Raw genomic sequence first — 15,012 nt, forward strand, 5'->3', positions numbered from 1 at the left:
CTCAGCTCAGGTGCCGGTCGCGTGCAGCGCTGCAGCCACGCAAACAGAGTTTGCCCTTCCCCTACTGACTTTCACTTTCGGACGGGTGCCCGAATATGGAAGTGAATGAGGCTTTGCGATTTTTTTTTTTTTTTTTTTTTTTTAATCTACTCCTACGTGAAATTCTGCATCCATTGTACGATTTTTTTATTTATTTTTTTCCACCTCGGAAGGGCAACGTGAGTCAAGAAGGGCATATGGGCAGTTGCCCGGGCAACCTGAGCAACCCCCCTGTGCACGTCCCTGCTCCTCATCCACCACCAGTGTGCAGCATCCACTTGGATGATGCGACGGCAGCCACAGTACAACGGCGCCAGTGCGCTCACCACACACCAGCTGAAGGTGGAGAGGAGAGAGAGTGAAAGAGCCAATTCAATGGATGGGGATTATTAGGAGGCCATGATTGGTATGGGCCTATGGAGGGAATTTGGCCAGGACACCGGGGTTATTAATTTATACATTTTGAAGCCTAAATAAAGTCATCATATATAAAAAGCTAACAGTAGGCTATAAACGGACTACAGCACACCATGGTCGCGGATCAACGTCGTCACCACCAAGCTTCCTCAAACTGTATTTAAAAAAACAACGTTATTTAAAAACATGCTCGCTGATTATGATCTGCGCTGTGTATGAATACTTATTCACTTTTTCATGAGAAATGCTGTCCAATTTGTCATGATGACGTCTAAAGTCCCCGCCAAAGGAAGTAGTCCCTTTTAGCACTTGGTTAGCAACTGCTGTTTTTAAGACACAGTAAAGGTTTAAAAAATCATAAGCGGGTTATAACCAGTGTGTTTTATGTCATAGATCAAAACGTGAAAATATTTAGAGGCTTTGTTAACCACAGACCTTATTTCAGGCGAATTAGCAAAAACCCATTCAAAATACCCATTGACTTTACGGTGTTGGAACCGGAAGTCCTAAAATGCTAACTCGCTTCCGGGTTTTGCCTACAAAAATGCGTCATCCCTGAGGTACTCTATTACCCAGACTCAGTATTCCTGATTACTTTTAGCTATTTCTCATTACCCTTGATAGGAAAAAAAATTAATTTCCTGATAATTTATCCATCTAGCGAAACGATCAGTCATTTTCTAAAAAATAAAATAAAAATGTATATGCTTTATAAACACAAACGATCACCTTGCAAGTGCTTCCGCCACACCGCCTTCCGTATTCTTCAAAAAGCTTAAGCTGTATGTCATACACCTTCCCTATTCAACTTATGGAAAAAATGGAACTGGCGTCGTGTTAGTTCCGTAAGTGACATGTTTTTATTACTTTATTAACAGGTGAGTAAAGTATTTTATTGAAAAGATCAATTGCCATATGCAGCTCTCTAACAGACTTCATTGTAAAGCATTATATATTGTGAATGGTCATTTCATTATGGTTGTTGTAGCACTGTGCTGGAATTTATTTTCAAGGAAGTACCTTGTCTTTTAATGGTTAAAGCTACAATAACATATTCAGCTAGTCAGATTGAGTTCATTTCCATCTAAACTGGTTATATATCTTAAAGGTGCAATATGTAATATTTTCTGTCTGCTAGAGGTCGCTAAAGGCCTAGTCAAAACAAAGGTGTAGCTTGATGATGCCAAGTTTGAGCACTGAATCTTAGGACATGTGGTCTTCACATCACAGCCGGTGGAAATAATCAAGATAGGATTCGGGAAGAAATCATGGTCATGGATGCGGTTATTAACATTACTGTAGTATGAAGTGTTGTGGGAGCTGAACGAGGCTGCTGAAGCAATTGCTCAAAACACGCCTCACGAGCAGCGGAACTTTTATTATGACACAGTCACCAGCGCCGCTTCCGCTGTTCCGGTCATGAGTATGAGGTAACGCAGCTCTGTTGATCATATTAGATACATTTCGATTTTTGCTAGATCGATTTTAGAATATCATATTAATAAATGATGGATGGCTTGTGCTGATGCATGGCATGCAATTCATTTTAAAATGAATTGTATGATGGAGAAAATTCCGTATTACTGTTACTAAACATAAAGCTGCATCTGATTATGCTATCTTAGCTACTTCACAAAATAGTGTTTTTCTCTGAGGCATGGTAAAGCATGGTACTCACAAAAAAATTTGATTAAAACAATTAGACAAAACATGTTGAGCTATATAACAATAATTAGTTTTCTAACCAAACAGTTGTTCCCTTGTCTATTAAAACATGTAATATATTAAAGCGTCTTCGGTGTTTCCATGGTTTTTACAAAATAAAACCTGAAAACCGAGGGTAACGCGGGTATGACGCAATTGACAGGCGACTCCTCACACATCCCAGAGCCTTGGTTAAAATTGCAATTTTCCCACGATTTACAAATTACATTGTAAGTACTTACTTGTAAGTAAGTGAACAAAATATATAACACTGGCCAAGTGGTTTTTGGATATTTTACTGCAAAATTCTTACATATTTCACCTTTAAGTCTAGTAGTGAATGTTTTGTGAGCAGTAGAATAACTATATTCATCTGCACAGTCAAACAGAGCCAAAGCACAACCAAAACAATGTTCTTTCGCAAAATGCATGCAGTTTTGTTTAACCACTAGAGGGCCAAAAGTTAAAAAGTGAAGGCTACTTTTTAATTTATGCTATTTCATAGATTTAATTTAATTCAGATCTATTTAAATATTTAAAATGATATTTGAATTGTACCTGATAAACCACCAACATCCATCTTCTTCAGATTTTTGGCCTCCATTATGTTGACGGTGAGTTTACCAGCAGTGGGCACGTAACGTAGAGAAATACAAACATCTCCAAGTTTCTCCTGTTGAAGAGGAAAAAAACAGAAAGTGAATGGGTACAAATTTAGAATATACAGTTTATAAAGCCAGGGATGAATGATGGCATACCTGAGAACTCAAGCCAGAATATATAAAATAGATACAAATATTGACAGGAAATCTACCTCCTCCTTTTCTCCATTTTCGAGATCCCTCCATTCATGCAGTGGCTGTGCGAGATCCACACAGTTCATAGGAATCTTTATCTGGCCAATCACATCATGTTTACCAAACCGATCAAAATCAAACACCTGAAGCACCAAAGTTTTACCACCCAATTCAGCATAGGGAATCTATAATGCATGATGAGAAGCAGAAACAAAGAACATGTGAAACACAAACATTAGCACAAATTAGTCTATCAGGATTTTGTATAAAGCAATTTTCTGGTGTTAATATGTCATAAAACATTGAGATGTCTTTACTAAGCTGACAATCCCAAAAAGAAATTCAGCAACATCAGAAACCATTTCAAATAAATGCTTCCTGGTGCAGGTAATTAAAGGAATAATTCATCCCAAAAATGCACATTTGCTAGTATTTATTCACCTTTATGTTGGAACAGAAAAAAAGTAGAATGTTTATGCAGCTCTTTTCCAATGTAAGTCTATGGTGACCATGTGACAGATGTGGTCACTACATGAACTGTTGCTGTATAGAAAAGGACAGTGTGAACATTCTTCAAAATCTTTCCTTTTTTGAAAGAACAGTCGTATGGTTTGGAACAACATGAGCGTGAATAAATTACGATTATTATAATAATAAAAAAAATATATATATATTAGTTCATTTTTACGTGAACTATTCCTTCAAAAACGTATATAACATCAGTGATACCTGGACAGCTGTCAATCAAAACATGAATGACAAAACCAGAGTAGGGAAGCAGGGATTTCTGGGAACTTAGGATGCCACACAAGGAGACAAAACCTTGACACAAAACCTGAGAGAGAGAGAGAAATGGACAAACAAACTACAGGTGGAACTAAACGAATGCTAAAACACTCAAAAAGACAAAACTACATACAATAAAATGTTACGAGTCATACCAGACGACCACATGTTCACGCTAACACATATATAAATCATCATGTACAGAATCTGGCTACATACTACAGTATGTAAACACACAACAACAATTAAAAAAAAAAAAAACCTTGAAGATAAAGGTCTCGTTGAACACAGGACAGAGGTTTTTGCGCTGGACTTTTGTTTCAAACTTCTTCTTCTTGTCTGGAAGCAGGTAAACTTTTACATATGGGTCAGATGTGCCGCCAATATCCATAGCAGGAAGATCTTGAGCCTGAAGAACTCCAACTATCAGCTGTTGACACAAAATTAGACATGTTTATTCAATTTTCTTGATACAGTGAATTTGTTACAACTTTTTAATAAGTACTTTCATGCGTCAGGAATGTACCTGAGCATCAGTGAAGTTGTAATCCAAAGAGAATTCCAGTTTTCCCAGATTTTCATGCTCCTCTTTTTGCTCTTCTCCCTCCTTCTTTTCTCCTTCCTCCTGCAAGATTGATAGTCATATTTTATACATTGTGTCTATGTAATATGTAAATTAATTTAAAATATCTATAATATAAGGAAATTGTACTGTGTTTTAGCTCAAATCTTAAATCTAGCTACAGGTATTTTTCTCTCACAAATGTGTATATATATATATATATATATATATATATATACACACAGTTTTGGTCAGAATTATTGGCACCTTTGGTAAATATGATCAAAGATGACAATAAAAATAAATCTTTCCAGATCCTTCAGATTCCCAACTCCATGTTGGTGCTTCTTCTCTTCAGTTCACTCCAATTATTTTCTTTAGGGTTCAGGTCAGGGGACTCGGATGGCCATGGCAGAAGCTTCATTTTGTGCTCAGTGACACATTTTTATGTTGGTTTTGATGTTTGTTTTGGATCACTGTCCCGATGGAAGATCCAATCACGGCCCATTATTGGATTTCTAGCAGAAGCGTTCAGGTTTTGATTTTTTTATCTGTTAGTATTTGATAGAATCCATGATACCATGTATCTGAACAAGATGCCCAGGACCTCCAGCAGCCCAAAACATTAAAGATCCAGCAGTATATTTAACCGTGGGAATGGGGTACTTTTTATCCATGTGTACACCAAACCCATCTGGTGGGTTTGCTGCCAAAAAGCTCCTTTTTTAGTTTCATCTAACCATAGAAGCTGGTCCTGTTTGAAGTTCCATTCATGTCTGACAAATTAATATGCTGGAGATTGTTTCTGGATGAGAGCAGAGGATTTTTTTTAAACCTTCCCAAACAACTTATGGGGATTTAGGTACTCAACTCAAGACTCAACTCAAGACTCAACTAATCTCTGCAGTTCTCCAGCTGTGATCCTTGAATAGTCTTTGTCTACTCAAACTTTCCTCCTCACCACGCATTAGGACGATTTAGACACACGTCCTCTTCCCGGCAGATTTGTAACATCTTTAGTTGATTGGAAATTCTTAATTATTGCCCATATAGTGGAAATGGGGATTTTAATGCTTTTGTGGTGCCCACAAGTTGAACTTATAGAGACATTCACCCAGAGACTGCCCCTTTAAGGGAGCGGGTTGGGGGATATAGCGTTTCCGGGTTAACGTTGTGAGATTGTTGTTTACATCTCTCGCTCTACCGCTGTACCACTGTACCGCTGTTGTGTTGTATTGAAGTGGAGAGTAAAACTGACTCGACGTACATCTGTCTCCTGTCTCCTCACTTATTACACTCCACATTTGGTGACCTCGACGTGATTGGAGTTGGATAAGGCTGAAATATGTCACACAACGGCGGTGGTGAAAATGATGCAGCCGCGGCGCCCGCTGCCGCTAGCGGTGCGGCTAATCTCGGCGAGATCTACGCTGCCACCATCAAGTTGCCGGACTTTTGGCAGCACAATCCACGGCCGTGGTTTCAACATATCGAGGCCCAGTTCCAGCTGAGAGGGATAACGCAGGATGTTACAAAGTATTTTCATGTAGTAGCGGCTTTGGATGCCTCGACGACAGCCAGAGCTATGGCGCTATTAGAGGCTCCTCTGGCAGACGGCAAATACGACGCACTTAAAACATTCCTGTTAAGCCTCTTTGAACTGTCGGAGCTAGAGAAGGCAGAACGCCTGCTGTCCCTAAATGGCCTTGGCGATAACAAGCCATCTGAGTTAATGAAGAAGATGCTGGCTGTGTTCGGCACGGCGGATCCATCATTCCTTTTCGCCCACATATTCCTGCGGCAGCTTCCAGCACCTGTGCGCACCGCACTGGCCAGTTCCCCCCTCCCTTCCTCCAGAGACTACCGGGCATTGGCTGTGGAGGCAGACAGGATTTTTGGCTGAGATTTCGTCATGGCTGCTATGTCTACATCTCTCCTGGGGGCGGATTTTCTCTGCGCTTACAGATTGTTAGTGGATGTTACGAACTGCCGCCTGATAGACGCCCTTTCTTTTGCTTCGTACCCCTGTACACTGGGAGGGGCGGGGGCGCTTTGTCTGTCGAACACGCTTGCCACAGGAGACCTGTATCAACGCCTACTGGCTGAGTTCCCTGACATCACCACGCCCACATTCTCATCAGCGGTGGCTAAGCATGGCGTGGAACACTACATCACCACAGTGGGCCCCCCAGTCTATGCACGGGCCTGGCGCCTCGACTCTGCTAAGCTCGCGATCGCCAGGGAGGAGTTCGCCACTATGGAGCACCTTGGCATCATGCGACGCTCCAACAGCCCGTGGGCTTCCCCCCTGCATATGGTGACCAAAGCTGATTGCAGTTGGCGTCCCTGTGGTGATTTCCGTCATCTAAACAATGCTACCACCCCCGATCGGTACCCTGTACCGCACATACAGGACTTTTCCGCTCACCTAGCCGGTGCCACCATCTTTTCGAAAGTGGACCTGGTTCGCGGTTACCACCAGGTGCCGGTCCACCCGCAGGATGACCCCAAGACAGCAGTCATCACACCCTTTGGCCTTTTCAAATTCCTACGGATGCCCTTCGGCCTCAAGGGGGCAGCACAGACATTTCAGCGCCTTATGGACTCTGTCTTGCGGGACATGCCTTTCCTGTTCGTTTATCTGGACGACATTCTTGTGGCCAGCGCGTCCGCAGAAGACCAACTGACACACCACCGGCAGTTGTTCGGCCGGCTCAGTGAGCATGGTCTCATCGTCATCTATCACCTTCCTGGGCCACCACGTCACCCCGCAGGGAGCCGTCCCCCTCCCTTCCAAGGTGGACGCCATAGTCAGTTTTCCATATCCACGCACTGTGCAGTCCCTTCAGGAGTTTCTGGGCATGGTGAACTTTTACAGCCGTTTCCTCCCCCATGCGGCCCAACTCATGCGTCCCTTGTACAATGCTTTGCGGGGTGGGAAACCGGCAGATGAGTTGGATTGGTCCCCGGAGATGACCGATGCCTTTGATGCTGCCAAAACCGCGCTAGCCAATGCTGCTCTGCTGGCGCACCCGTCTCCGACCGCCCCAGTTGCTCTTACCACAGACACCTCTGATTACGCCGTGGGCGCTGTGTGTGAACAGTGGGTGGGCGGAGCCTGGCAGCCGCTGGCCTTTTTCAGCAGAAAGCTCCGTGACAACGAGAGGAGATATAGCACCTTCGACAGAGAGCTCCTTGGTCTTTTCCTTGCTACCCGCCATTTTCGTTTTCTGTTGGAGGGCCGGCAGTTCACGGCTTTTGTTGACCAAAAGCCACTGACGTTCACCATGGCCAAGTCTTCGGAGCCATGGTCTGGTCGACAGCAGCGTCAGCTCTCTGCCACCTCTGAGTACACCAATGACATTCAGCACGTGGCTGGAAAAGACAATTTCGTTGCCGACTGCCTCTCCCGGGCGGTCACGGGGTCTGTCCACTTGGGACTCGACTACGCAGCAATGGCCAAGGATCAGGCCATGGACGCTGAGGTACAAGCCTACAGAACAGCCCTCACGGCGCTGCTCATGTAGGATGTGACGTTTGACACGGCCAACGCTACACTCCTCTGTGACGTCTCCACGGGCCAACTGCGCCCCATGGTACCTGCTGGCTGGAGGCAAAAGGTTTTTGACACCATCCATAGCCTTTCCCACCCCGGGGTGAAGGCCTCCACCAAGCTGGTGGGAGCCAAGTTTGTCTGGCCAGGCCTGCGGAGGGATGTTAAGGCCTGGGCTGCTGCCTGTGTGGCGTGTCAGCATGCAAAGGTGACTCGTCATACCAAAGCTCCTTTAGCGCCCTTCAAAGTGCCAGAGAGGCGTTTTGATCATGTGAATGTGGACTTGGTGGGCCCATTGCCCCCCTCCCGTGGTTATACTTACCTCCTCACCATGGTGGACAGGACCACTAGGTGGCCAGAGGTGGTTCCCCTGTCTTCCATTACATCAGTGGAAGTAGCCCGGGCGTTCATTATGGCTTGGGTGGCCCGTTTTGGCACACCATCGGATCTCTCTTCGGACCGGGGTCCGCAGATCACGTCAGAGCTTTGGACAGCAGTCGCCGAGGTCCTGTGGGTAAAGGTCCACCGTACCACAGCCTACAACCCACAGAGCAATGGGCTTTGTGAGCGGTTTCATCGGGACATGAAAGCTGCGCTCAGGGCCAGCCTCACGGACAACAATTGGGCTGACTGCCTCTCATGGGTTATGCTGGGCCTTCGCTCCGCCCCCAAGGAAGATCTGCAAGCCTCATCAGCCGAGCTGGTGTACGGCCAGCCTCTGCACATTCCGGGGGAGTTTCTTCCAGACGCCACAGCCCCGTGGTCGGTTGCTTCCCATCCTCAGTCCTACGTGCCCAAGGATTTACTTTCAGCCAAGTATGTTTTCATACGCCATGACGGCCATCGTACCCCACTGCAGCCCCCCTATGATGGGCCCTTCCGTGTCCTGGCCGGAGGGTCTAAGAACTTTGTTGTGGATATGGGGGGCAGGCCTGAGCGGATGGCTATAGACCGTCTCAAACCTGCTCACGTGGATATTGGTGAACCGCCTCAGCTGGCCCAGCCCCCACGGAGAGGGCGCCCTCCTGCGGCAGCCTTGGCCCCTGCCCTTGTCCTTGACACTGTCCCTGCTCCGCCTTTTGCCCCTTTCCCCTCTCCTGTTAAGCGCAGCCGGTATGGCAGCCTCATCCGCCCCCCTATACGTTGAATCTTAGGGACTGTTTTGAATTGGGCTGTTCGGTTTTGCACTAGTGAATAGTGTCCCTGTTCGGTTTGGGGACTGTTATTATGGGTGAATTCTGGGGGGGCCTGTGTGGTGCCCACAAGTTGAACTTATAGAGACATTCACCCAGAGATTGTTGTTTACATCTCTCGCTCTACTGCTGTTCCACTGTACCGCTGTTGTGTTGTATTGAAGTGGAGAGTAAAACTGACTCGACGTACATCTGTCTCCTGTCTCCTCACTTATTACACTCCACACTTAAGCTATTTTATATTCTTTGGTTTTACTCATTGTGATGAATGATTAAGGGAATTTGGCCTTTGTGTTGTCATGGCTGGACAATTTCATGTTCATGATCACCCTGGTGTGCTAAAAAAAATGGAAATATGAATGGAAATATACTTTATAATATATGATATTTTACTCATAAAAAAAAAAAAAAAATTCTAGGGGTGCCAATAATTGTGGCCAATGTGATTTGGAGAAAAACATTTATTTCATAATGTGATTTTCCCCCCACTTTCAATTATTTTCCATCAATGAAAGGTTAGATTTTTGCTGATTTTATTAATTAAAGATCAAAGGGATAAACAATGCAGATTAATTTTTATAGTCATCTTTGATCATATTTACCAAGGGTGCCAATAAGTTTGACCACCACTGTATATGATGAACCATAATGAAAATTAAAAAAAAAAAAAAAACTTTGAAATTGAAGTTTTGTTTGTGTATTTCGGTAGGCTAACAATTTATTTTTAAGGTGACATAGTTACACATGTTATATGTACTTACTATAGTAATAACAGTTATGCATAATTAGAAGTAACTTACCCTAAACCAAACCCTAAACTTAGAGTAAGTACAGGTAATTATTAAGGTAATTATTATTACTCAGTACTTATTTATGTAATTACACTGTAACAATGTCACCTTAAAAATAAAGTGTAACCTGTATTTTTTCTTGCACCTTATGCTCTCCTTCACCCTCTCCTTCAGTCCCTTCTATTTTTCTCCGTGCTGCTCTTTTCCTCTCTCGAGCTTTCTTGGATTTCTTCTTCTTTCCGAAGCATTTCTTGAACATGCAATATGTAAAACAAGCCACAAGGGCGAGAACCACCACCACAATGGCTCCTACAGCCCACATCGGCACTACAGGGAAAAGACAGCAGGTCAGTCTCCATGGAAACAGGTACAGGAGTGCACACAAGACAATACTCAATAGTGTCTTATCACATCAACTCAGTGTGCTTTTAATTTGAAATTATCATTGTCTATAAAGCTGAACAAAAACATTTAAATCAAAGTGCTCCATTTATGTAATTTGACTTTTTATCAAATGCAGGTAATGACTCTGAGAATAGATGAAATTGAAGAATGATTTTGTGTCCTGTCAGGTTACACAATCACAACAAGATCAGTGTATTTTGTATTTTAATGACATTAAGCACAGTGAGTTGAGGAACTGAACAGAATTATTTATAAATGTAATAAATGAACTGGCTGATCCCCCCCTTCCCACACACACATTAATTAATTATTGGATAGATAGATAGATAGATAGATAGATAGATAGATAGATAGATAGATAGATAGATAGATAGATAGATAGATAGATAGATAGATAGATAGATAGATAGATAGATAGATAGATAGATTGTCACAGTTCGGTGCTTATGACGAATACAGTCAGTCACAGCCGATCAACACTCCAATCCAGAAGGGGGCGCATGCGGTAATGCAACGCTGTTTGCTAACTGCCACAACAGTAAAAAGCACAGAAGAAGAAGAAGAAGAAGAGACATGTAATCTCTCAACCAGTGTTTCAACTGTGGAAAGATGTCAATAAATCAGCTTGAGAATATATCACGTAGCATTACATTTACCTCAGGTATTTAGTGTTGACAACAAGTTAGTTCACTAGAGAAATTAACTCTAGAGAGGAGCATTTCATATAAGTGTAACAGAAGTGCTGTGTGTGTAAACCTCACTCCCCTGACTCCCATGCGAATGGGCTGGGGTTCATGTCCTACTTGGAGCGGGCGGGTGCGAACTGGAGGGGCTACATAAGCACCTTATTAGCCTATTCATTATATTTACTTACTTTTACTTAGCAATCTCATGTTATGACAGCCACTGTGTAAATTATTATATTTCAAAAATGAATTGGAATAGAAAATTAACTTTATATTTAGATTTAGAAGTTCATTAAAAACCTGGTCCTGGAACAACTTTCCATTCAACCAATCAGATTTGAGGGACACATTTACAGTTTATGTCAAGTTAAGGCTTACAACCAGTGTCAGGTGCTTCCACATCAGTGTTATTCACATTTCGTTTCCCTCTGATTGTCGGGATAATTTATGTGTAGAGAAAGGTTTAGGGGTTGAGATAGGATTTAAGATTACATTTCTGGACAGGAATGTTCCAGGATCAACAAAATATGTTGTTTACTTTACTTTACTTTACTTTACTTTACTTTACTTTACTTTACTTTAATATTATTGTAATGTGCAAGAAAGGGCTCCCTATATAGTTATACAGCATTAGCTAAGATAGATTTCTTATCCTTAAGAACATTTTAATTATAGTGTATTTAAACACAGAGAGACACATTTGTTTAAAAAAAAAAAAAACATAGTTTAATAATAAAAGGCAATAATTTTTTCCCCCCTGCTGTGCCGAACCCATACTGAACCCTGACTTCCGAACCGAGGTATGTACCGAACCGTCATGTTTTTGTACCGTTAAACCCCTAACAGATTGATAGAAAGATATGGAACTACAAAGAAATGCAATTCAATGAATCAAATACATGTGAAGTGATACAAAAATTCCAGGGCTTTTGTACTAAATATCAACATGAAATGCACAGTTTAATGCTATATTTATAATTATGATGCAAGAAAGTAAACTGGTCCTACTCTTTGCTGGCTTACACTTTTATGCTAATTGGCCCTTCACCAGGAGTTTGATTGACAGGCGATCTAACCAATCAAAACGCCGAATCCGCCATTGTGTCTGACAAAGCAGTCAGGAGTTAGAAGCTTAACCTCGGTGGACTTGAACTTGAAAAATGGTGTGTACTGACGTATTTCCTCGTTTGAAACAACATTTCTTCTCATGTTCATTCATGTTTATTTGATGCTATAAACGAACTAGTAGAAAGAGATGATCGGTTCACGAGCCGCTTGAGCTGAGGCGCTACAGCAATCTGTTACGACACATTAAAGACCCACAAAATGTTTTTTATTTATTGCTTGAATTTCTTAAACAATTTGAAAGCTGAGACTTTGTTTCATATCAAAAGTAACATGCTCTGTCTTGTCTGTCGACATTTTGTTTCACTCTGTGTGGCGTGACAGCGCCATGGCTTGTCGAACAAAGCAACAGTAAGGGGCGGGTCTTTGCAAAGGGTCAATTGGAAAATGTAGATACTTACATGGAAGATGTTCCAGCTCATTCATGAACTTGCTCTTCATGTTTTCATAGTCATGATGAGTTGGGGGAGCAGGATGTGGCTCATGTTCTGGTTTTGGATGTGGTTCAGGTTCTGGTTCTGGTTCTGCCGGTTCAGCAGTTCGCCGAACACGGACACCCATATTCACAAACCTCATGCCAAGTGTGTTTCAAGAATCAAATACACAGCCTAAAAATAACACAACACAAAATGGATGCATAGAAAACACTGTTCAATAAATCTCACAAAACCTGTAAAGAAATGAAAAATGCCATTCTTGACTTTCTGAAGAGGTTTTTTCCTGTTCTTTTCTTTTACCAAGAAAAGAATCTTGGCTCAAAATATGATCGTGATTACAATGATTTTTTTTTTTTTTTTTTTTTTAATTTCCAAAGAGAATCTGAGTTTCCTTGGAAACATGACAGCACAGGAGTCAGTGCTAAAACCAGCTCAAACAATTAGTCTTATACAGTTATGACTAATTCTGTACTGTACACTGAATATACAGTCTGTTCACACATTCAAAAGTTGATCTGATACCTCCTGACATAATATTTTTTCTACATATATGTTCCCTAAAGCTAGATAACAAACATGGCTGATTCTAATCCATGATGTATTTACCCTCCTCTGCCATACCATCCATCCACCCCCATCTCTACTGGTCTCTCTCTCGTTCTCTCTCTCTCCCATGCTTAACGAGATTATGGGGGGGAAACAATATTCCAAAGCTCAGATAACTCAGATAAACAAGATACCTGTTTGAGAATTTATAGCTTTCTTCCCTTCATTGATTGACTGATTCATTCATTAACACTTCATTCAGATTGTTCCTGTTTCAAAACACTAAATGACAAGAAATAGCACCACTAAATATCTGTTAATCATTAAAATGTTCCAGTTCTTTTGTGCAATGTCTAATTTTGTTTTCAGATTCACGAGAATTCCTGAATGCTTATGATTTTATTTCAATATGATTAAATCAACATTTCTGAAGGTAACAAGACCTATTCTTGGTGCTAAAGCCACTTGTAAAAATGCCAACTGTGGCTAAACATTACAAAACAAAAATATTTGGAGGAATATGAAAAGTGGAAACATTGGACCTTGAGTGAAACTAATTGTTTTTTATAATCATGAGGGAATGGATGTGTAGTGAAGTATAAAACGGGTTGACTGTTTCAATCACGATTCATTTGTCAACTAACATTGCTTTATTTACTTAACTAACTTAAAATATGTTCAGATATAAACTACTTTGGTGACACAATTGCTGTAACCCCTTCATCTACGCTATCATAACAGCCTGGGTCATTTTACACCAAGATTATTTTTGCTAGTTCGTAACATAAATTGTTACGTCTTGATTTTCAATAAAAAATACCTCCATTGTAGTATTTATACATCATATACATACATCAGAATACTTTGTGAGCTTCCGCATTTCCCATAGCAGCATGAAATACACAAGTTATTATTTTTTAAAAGCTGTAGTAAGCGTGGACGCGCCCTGCGCTCTTTACACGCGCTGCACCATTCGCAGGAATGCAAACGTCATTCGCGCGGATCCTCAGCAACAGGTTACGATGGTAATACACAAATTTATGCATTAAAATCGCCTTTCATTACATATTTGACAAAACTGAAATAATTTGTTCTGATAATGTCTCCATTGCTGGTGTGTGTCCTGTCAGGTCTGCTAAAGTGTGACATGAAAATGAAAGAATGCCTCTGTATAAATAATTAAAAAAAAAAAAAAGAAAGAAAAAAGAAGAAGAAGAAAAAAAAAGAAGATCGCATCCTACCTGATAAATTAATTCCTCTGGATATGTTGGGTGGGAAATACCTTCCCAAGTTAACATTAAGAAGATGCCAAGGCTTGTTTGTCCAGCAGTCCTCAGGCAGACATGCTGAATTGTGTATATTGTGATAAGTGTGTGCTGGTGGTTTAACCCCCTCCCCATCAGCATTAAGCTCAAGTGCTTTCAAATCATTAAAGCACCACTAATCTCTCTCCCCCTCCCCATCACATCTGTTATGCAGTTATAGAACGGTTCTCCATAAATTCACCAGTCATATAAACCACACTCCTATTTTTGTTTTAGGTATGTTACTGAAAAAAAAGAGGGGGAAAAAAAAATTCTCCCCCAGGATGAATATATGTTAATCTTGTGCTCATTTCCGTTGAGAGCTCTTATTTATGTGGCTGCAGAGCATCAACTGCCCATCTAATCCACATAAACATCATGCTCCACATCATTGTTCCCATCTGGGACACGTTGTGGATGAAAATAGCCTTTCTGCCCTGATAATCTGTTTGATCACGGATTACACATGCAGTTTTTTTCAATCAATAAACCAAAAAGTATTGTTACCAAGCATGTTCAGTGTTACATACAGTCATTTTTGATAATCTGAATATACTGCTATTGATCTAAATTTACTGCTTTTATATGACAGTTTTCTACAAACCCGATTTCAAAAACTGTACAAATTGTGAATAAAAACAGAATGCAATGATGTGGAACTTTCAAA

The 15,012-nt window shown here is 41.5% G+C and overlaps 1 protein-coding gene across 2 annotated transcripts in view; it reads right to left on the bottom strand.

Moving 5' to 3' along the window:
* syt5b (synaptotagmin Vb) overlaps positions 1-12,634 on the bottom strand; it is an 18,134-nt gene extending 5,500 nt beyond the window's left edge. Inside the window, exons 1-6 of one of the 2 annotated variants that reach the window (XM_067377462.1) lie at positions 12,460-12,634; positions 9,988-10,169; positions 4,270-4,365; positions 4,006-4,173; positions 2,975-3,142; positions 2,719-2,833 (exon numbers count right to left, since the gene is read on the bottom strand). In XM_067377462.1, coding sequence (XP_067233563.1) covers positions 2,719-2,833; positions 2,975-3,142; positions 4,006-4,173; positions 4,270-4,365; positions 9,988-10,169; positions 12,460-12,634 — 904 coding nt within the window. Of the gene's footprint in view, positions 1-2,718; positions 2,834-2,974; positions 3,143-4,005; positions 4,174-4,269; positions 4,369-9,987; positions 10,170-12,459 lie in introns of both variants that reach the window. The other variant, XM_067377463.1, reaches the window with a different exon arrangement.
* Positions 12,635-15,012: the final 2,378 nt, after the last annotated feature.

The sequence above is a fragment of the Chanodichthys erythropterus genome, chromosome 23 (genome assembly GCF_024489055.1).
Source record: "Chanodichthys erythropterus isolate Z2021 chromosome 23, ASM2448905v1, whole genome shotgun sequence".
In the NCBI taxonomy this organism is placed as follows: domain Eukaryota; kingdom Metazoa; phylum Chordata; class Actinopteri; order Cypriniformes; family Xenocyprididae; genus Chanodichthys; species Chanodichthys erythropterus.